At 43.9% G+C, this 6577-nt stretch overlaps 1 protein-coding gene across 1 annotated transcript; it reads left to right on the top strand.

Annotated features, from left to right (window-relative positions):
* The first annotated feature begins 547 nt into the window (after window positions 1-547).
* Window positions 548-5327, top strand: LOC311027850 (serine/threonine-protein kinase SBK2). Its single transcript, XM_084032022.1, has 5 exons — window positions 548-809; window positions 2801-2945; window positions 3035-3237; window positions 3334-3495; window positions 3935-5327. The coding sequence occupies exons 1-5, from the start codon at window positions 804-806 to the stop codon at window positions 4592-4594; spliced, it is 1176 nt and encodes a 391-aa protein (XP_083888148.1). The 5' UTR covers window positions 548-803; the 3' UTR covers window positions 4595-5327.
* Window positions 5328-6577: the final 1250 nt, after the last annotated feature.

The following is a 6577-nucleotide window of genomic DNA, read 5'->3' as shown; positions in this document are numbered from 1 at the left end:
TTCATTCATTCTGACTACATGTCCTCCGACGTTCCACCCAGGTCGTTTTTTTTCTTTCTTCCAACTAAATTTCTGCCGCATCGTGTGTCTCTTTAATGCAATGAATCTCCTTTCACTCACTCATGAAGCCTCTTTCACTTCCTTCAGCTGTTGAAGTGAGTGCAGTTGAGCGACCGAGCCCGTGTAGGAAGGATGGACAGAAGGATCAAAAACTTCAGATTTTATCACACAAACCTGTCCTGGGTGAAAGTCCAACAAGATTAAATGTATTTGTGATATACATAAAAAACAAATCAGCCCCTTAAAAATACAATTATTTCAATATTTTGTCATGAGACTGGTGACAATATATAACCACTGAAGATTCAATGCTGTTTAAAGATTTGTTTCAGATTCCAGTACTCGTCAAGATGACCTGTGTTGCGTAATTGTGGCCAAGCACAATTATGCAACCTAGATAAATTCATGTTCAAATGAGGGATGGAGGAAGAGCTCTCTCTCCCTCTCTCTCTCTCTCCCTCCCTCCCTCCCTCACATGCAGGGTACTCCAGGATCCAGGGGGGAGGAGTGGAGGTGAGGACAGACATGAAATCCTCAACGAGCTCGCCGGACAGTTTGGTGCGTTCCTCCGCCGCCAGCAGACTGAAGACACTCACAGTGAATCTGTGCTGATGGTGTGAGGAGGTGCAGCTGATGAAGACCTGAGGAGGATTTCCTGACGGGTGCACCTGCTAAATGAAGTGAATGTATGTTGGACAGGTCACTTACTGAAGATCAACGCTGAACTAAACCGCAGCTGCAAAATGACAGTAAGTCACAGCTGGGGATACGCTCGCTGCTCTGAAAGCAACGTGAGGAACTTCTCTAGATTAAAGTGTCATTGTTGGACAAAACAGGTTTCATTTCCATCTAGTTGTGTGTGCTGGTTTTCATGGTTTACACTCTGGATGGAATTTAAGTTGTGGTGCTCACAGCATCAAATTAATTTTTCATGGGAATTACTTTCTCATAAAAAATAGTCCCTATGAAAACTGTTCTGCATGGAGAGATATGACAAGAGGTACATGAAGGAAATGTGGGTACCCTTTAAATTCATAATTCATTATCAGATTCAGGATCTTGTGTATATGGAGCAATCTTTAATCATTTTACAAGCAAATACAAAAATATTTTTGTGACATAAAACATGTTTTTCAGTGTGCAGCAAGATGCTAAAGTAGTCACATGTTGAGGCTTTGATGCTACACTTAATTCTACTGTATAGACGTTTTATAAACAATCGTGTACATTGACTAATTCATCCACACAAATATTAGCTACAATATTTAATTATAAATATCAGTTATTTGCATTTACAATGCTTTCATATATGTTTTAATGCACAAGCAGCCAGGTTCATGTGATGCTCAAGAGTTTTTTTGTATGTTGTGAGCTGATGATCTTGTCATTCATCACACTTCATCTGCAACGATGACTTCGTAATTTGAAGGATTTTTGTAGTTGCATTTGCAGGTCAAAGAAATATTGACAGCTGTTGCAGTGTGATGCTGATTTTAGAATCATGAATCCACTTCTCACTGATTGGTGTATTAATGACACAATCCGTTTAGGTCGTTTTGCGTGAGATAAGTGCGTCGTTCTTTGTTTAGTTTGTTTTGAACATGTAAATAAAAAAACAAACAATAACAAATACAATCAAGGGTAGACATAGCAATAATGCGTGAAAATGCTACGTTCATTTTTACTGTTGTTTTACAAGATTGGGTGGATGACCTTGTACTAAAAAAAACTCCTACTTCGTTTATTTTATATCTTGAATTTAACAACAATGTGACGTTTCTATATATATATTTAAAAAAAAACATTTAGTCATGAAACAAAGTGTGAACGAAGGCTCAGTGTGGAATTCACAGTATTTGTGTTTGGCACATTCCCGCTCTGAGTCGCTCTCTAATGAGCGGTAATGAGCCGACCCGTGTCTGGATGGACGCTGACACCGAATACCGGCCTGGACCCAAGGGTGCCAGCTGTGGTGGAAACATCCAGCAGACAAAACAAAGATCGGCGTGTCTGTGTGTGTGAGAGGATTTCACGGGGCTATTAACAGACATGTTTATACCTGATGTTCGGTGTTGCCAGTATCGCCATGACGACAGTCATCACGGCAACGGTTGTGTTACATTCCCGAGCCCTGCAGAGGGACTCCGCTCTGAGAAGAAGCATTAACCTCTAAACTGTGATTTATTCATGTTTATCTTGTTGACTTCTGGTTCAATAATCTCATTAACATAGATATTTACTGAAATATGAACTTTATGATGTTATTAATACATCACATTCACAATAATAGTCAAGAAGCAGTCAAGTGGCTTTTTTCATAGTTTGATTTTTGAGGTGTAAAATAGAAAAACATTCACCCAGGAGACCATTGTTCATGTCCCGTGTGCAACCACAGCATCATAATTAAACATACATAATTAACATACATAATTAAATTAACATAACAATCGGCCTTATTTTGATTCCATAACATGATTAAGACCTGGTCATGTTAGTGTTTTGCAGCCCAATCGAGTCCCTTGGAGACGGTTCACAGAGATGAGTGAGTTTTATTCATAGACACGGCAACAAAAAACGGGAGATGATTATTGGTATTTCCGTCTGTTGAATAGTTTACTCATTTACACCTAAAATATTCTCTTTCCTCATCTGGAAATCACCATTTTCAGGTTTGATGGTCATCTACTTCTGCTCAAAACAAACACATTGAATGTCGCCTTTTTGTGTTTCATGTGTCCAGGCTGCCACGAGGCTTCTGGATGAGATGTGTCACCTGACGGCTCAGTCTCTGACAGCGATGGACACATCGGAGCACTTCAAGGTCCTGAAGCTCCTGGGCGAAGGCTCGTATGGCAAAGTCATGCTGGCTGTTCACAGGAAGAGAGGTGGGCTGAACCAACGTTCATTATTGCCTCGACACACCAAAGAAAAGAAGAAAACCCAAAAATTCTAATATTTCCTAAATGTTCTCCAGGTACTCCAATGGCTCTGAAGTTCTTCCCTCGTGAGTCCACGTCTCTGCTCGCCTTCCTGCGGGAGTACAACCTCTCCCTGTCCTTCTGCACCCACCCGTCGCTCACCAGAGCGCTGGGAATCGCCTACTCCACGCCTTCGCACTACGTCTTCGCTCAGCAGGCTAGCCTCTTCGGCGACCTCTACGATGTCATCTTACCTGAGGTAAAACAGAGCTGTCAGCGTTCAACATGTACTGGATTTATTGTGATTTCAGTGCAGCTCACACATTCGTCGCCCCCCCACCCTTGTACTCCCCAGGTGGGCATGGAGGAGGACTGCTGTCAGCGGGTGGTGTCCCAGCTGTGTGGCGCTCTGTCCCACCTGCACTCGCTTGGTTTCGTCCACAGAGACGTCAAACCAGAGAACGTCTTCCTGTGTGACTCCGCTTGCCGCTGGGTCAAACTGGGAGACTTTGGCATGGTCAGTACAGAACATGTGGTACTGGAGCCGATAGGGCCGTCTTTGTTCAGGGGTGTATCTCTAAAGTGTTGAAAACCAGCGGATGAGCCAGTGGAGCGCTGGTGATTAACGGGGAATAAGCGGATTCAAGCTAGTGTCGAACTCCTGCTGTTGCTCTGCTGTTAGATGGGCAGGAGGGAAAAAGCCCATAGAAGGTGGATATTAACCAATAAACACCAATATGTAACATGTGGTACGCCATAACGTAGGAAAACAATGGTTTTGCAGGCAACGCTTGTTGCAAAAAACACGTTTCTAGCGACGCATCTTGGTGAGATGAGCAGGTGAAGATGTTAAAAAGTATTCATCACATTCCATTCACTGTATTTTTTTAAATGTTTCTTTGCAATCACCAAGTTTTTTGTAGAAAAGTGACAAATAAATGAGCATTGTCCACCAGGTGAAGGCCAGGGGCACCAGGGTCCCGGAGGTCTGGTACAGCTCTCCTTACTGCACCCCTGAGTCAGAGATCGCTCGCAGCAATGAGGACAGCTGGGTGAGCGTGAGCGACGGGAAAGACGGCGTCAAGGCGGACGAAGAGAAGAAAAAGAAGGCGAGAGTTTGGGCGTCTGTGGAGCCCAGCATGGACAGCTGGGCGCTGGGCATCCTGACCTACGCCATGCTCACTGGCAGTCACCCCTGGGCGGAAACGGCCAGCGACTGCCACTCATACCTGAAGTATCAGGAATGGTTTGACAGGGCGGAAGGCCCTGATGATGAACTGGACGTGTGGGCGGAGCCACAGGGCGATGGCGCACAAGATGCCGTCGGCCTAAATGCCGCAGATCTTGGAAAGAAAGACCGCCCTCTAGTGGCACCCCAGTTTGCCTGTTTCACCCCGCTGGCCCACTGCTTCTTCCTGTCGCTCCTCGACCCTCGACCCCGGCTCCGCGGCCTACCCGAGGTGGCGCTGAACTACCTGGGAGGGGTCTGGGTGGTGGAGAAGGAGAGGGTGAGGCTGGAGAAGGAGAGGGTGAAGCTGGAGGAGGAGAGGAAGAAGAGCCGAGGGAAAGGAGCCATCAGGAAAATGAAAGAGACGGAGGGAAGAGGAGAGAGATAACAATGACTTACACATTTTACATGGTTTTTATAAAGGATATGTGAAGTTTAGGGTTCAGCAAACATATTTTATTGAGCCTCAAGAAGAGTATTTGCTACTTTTCTTTGTTTATTGTGACTTTGACTTGAATATCAGACAAAACAACACATCATTTAAGCTCTCAGAATCGTTACAGGCTTGATTTCACTTATTTTTCACTTATTTGTTCAAAATAATCAACAGCAGGATTATTGTTGCAGCCCAAATGACAAGACAAAGATTAATGTTATTTTCAGCGTAAATACAAACTTGGCTAAAAAAGACTGAGAGCCTCTTATTTGTATAAATATTTGTACTCATATTTGACGATGAGACGCTGTTCTTCGAATGTAGCTGTTTCAGAGCTATTACTGGATTACAAATATTTACTATAAGTAGCCGTATCTTGAATATCACATTGAACCGATGACTTGAAAACATAGTGTAACAGCTGCAGCTCTGGGGATTATCAGTGAGTAGTAGTGCTGTAATGCTACCGTGCCAGTGTAAAGGATCCCATCTTTAGTGCACTGCATTTATATCCGGGTTTAATCTCATGACGTATTCATCATAGTAGCCTGAACCGTATTTAGACCGCAGGAGAGCCAGGGTTTTATGGCCAGACAAACGTCTGCCAGCAGACTGAGGGGGCAGCACTTCAAATAAGTGTTTCAAAGGGCACTTTCTGGAAAAAAATATGTTTCCCTTGTAGCACCTTTGCTGTAACCTGACTCTCGCCACCTTTGCTGTTCTTTAGCACTGTAAACGTTGGCAAGAAGTTCAGTTGTGTAATTTAGCACTTGTCCTAAACTGTAAGCACTTTGTACATAACCACATATCCAAAGCAGAAACGGCAAACCTCCCAGATCCCTTTTTTGACAAAACTAAAAAAAATTGTTTTTTCTTGTTCTCATCATCCAAAGTGAAATTCGCCATCCAAAAAAACATACATGTAGGCTAATGCATTCAATTAGGATTTAATGTGTTATTGAAATTAGTGAGTGAGGCAATATTCTAACTTGCACTACGGTTTTGCAGCGACGGCCATTTGTCGTGTACAGCTGCGTACGTGATTGGCCACTGCAGAGTGAGTTCGGTTTGCCTTTCTCCAAAAGTTGATTCTGTTTCAACAACCTGCTGAAAATACTAATACATACTGCTATACCCAGTGTTATATTTCTGTTTACTCATGTAAGTGCACTACAGACTTTTGCAGTCTCTAAAATTGAAATGCATTAAAATGATTTTTTTTTTGTAAAAGGCTCTTTTGTGAACACTTTAATTACACAATGAGTCAAGCCATGATTTTAGTGTACATCATATAATACATCTGGAAATAGTTTTCAAATCATGATTTTAAGCATGCTGACCTTAAAAATCATGACCCTGACATCGATTATAGCCTCCTAACATCATACACCAATGCAAATAACACACACACACACACACACACACACACACACACACACACACACACACACACACACAGGGAGCAGCCATAGAGAGCTTCCCCAGATGTTTTCAAAAATAGATCCGCTGTCGTAAATTTGACACTACAACCTTTCAGCACCATGTATGTGCCGCGGCTGACGGACCGCTCAGCCTCAGTGCAGCCAAGTCACAAGTTTCTCATGCACGCACAATCAACAGACGCCTACCACAGAGGTGGATTCAAGCGCCCTGACCTCTGACACAGATCTAGACACATTTGGATGTTCCCTGCAGTTTCTGACGGTACAGGTACAGGGGCGGGGATGATAAACTCCCGATGTCCGTTTCCACGGCTGCGCAGAGGCAGGAGCCGGCTGTAGGCCTACTGTAGGATTTGTTTGCCAGAAAACATTTGACCTCTGCTGTTGAAACGGGAGAGGCGGCAGCGTTTCCAGAGAGAGAGAGAGAGAGAGAGAGAGAGAGAGGACGTTGAGGTCAGCGGGACGGCAGGAGCAGCGACGGACCGCAGAATCC

Source organism: Eutrigla gurnardus (genome assembly GCF_963514095.1).
Source record: "Eutrigla gurnardus genome assembly, chromosome: 17".
Taxonomy (NCBI): Eukaryota; Metazoa; Chordata; class Actinopteri; order Perciformes; family Triglidae; genus Eutrigla; species Eutrigla gurnardus.
The sequence above is the reverse complement of the archived record's forward strand: the minus strand, read 5'-3'. Positions and strand labels throughout refer to the sequence as shown.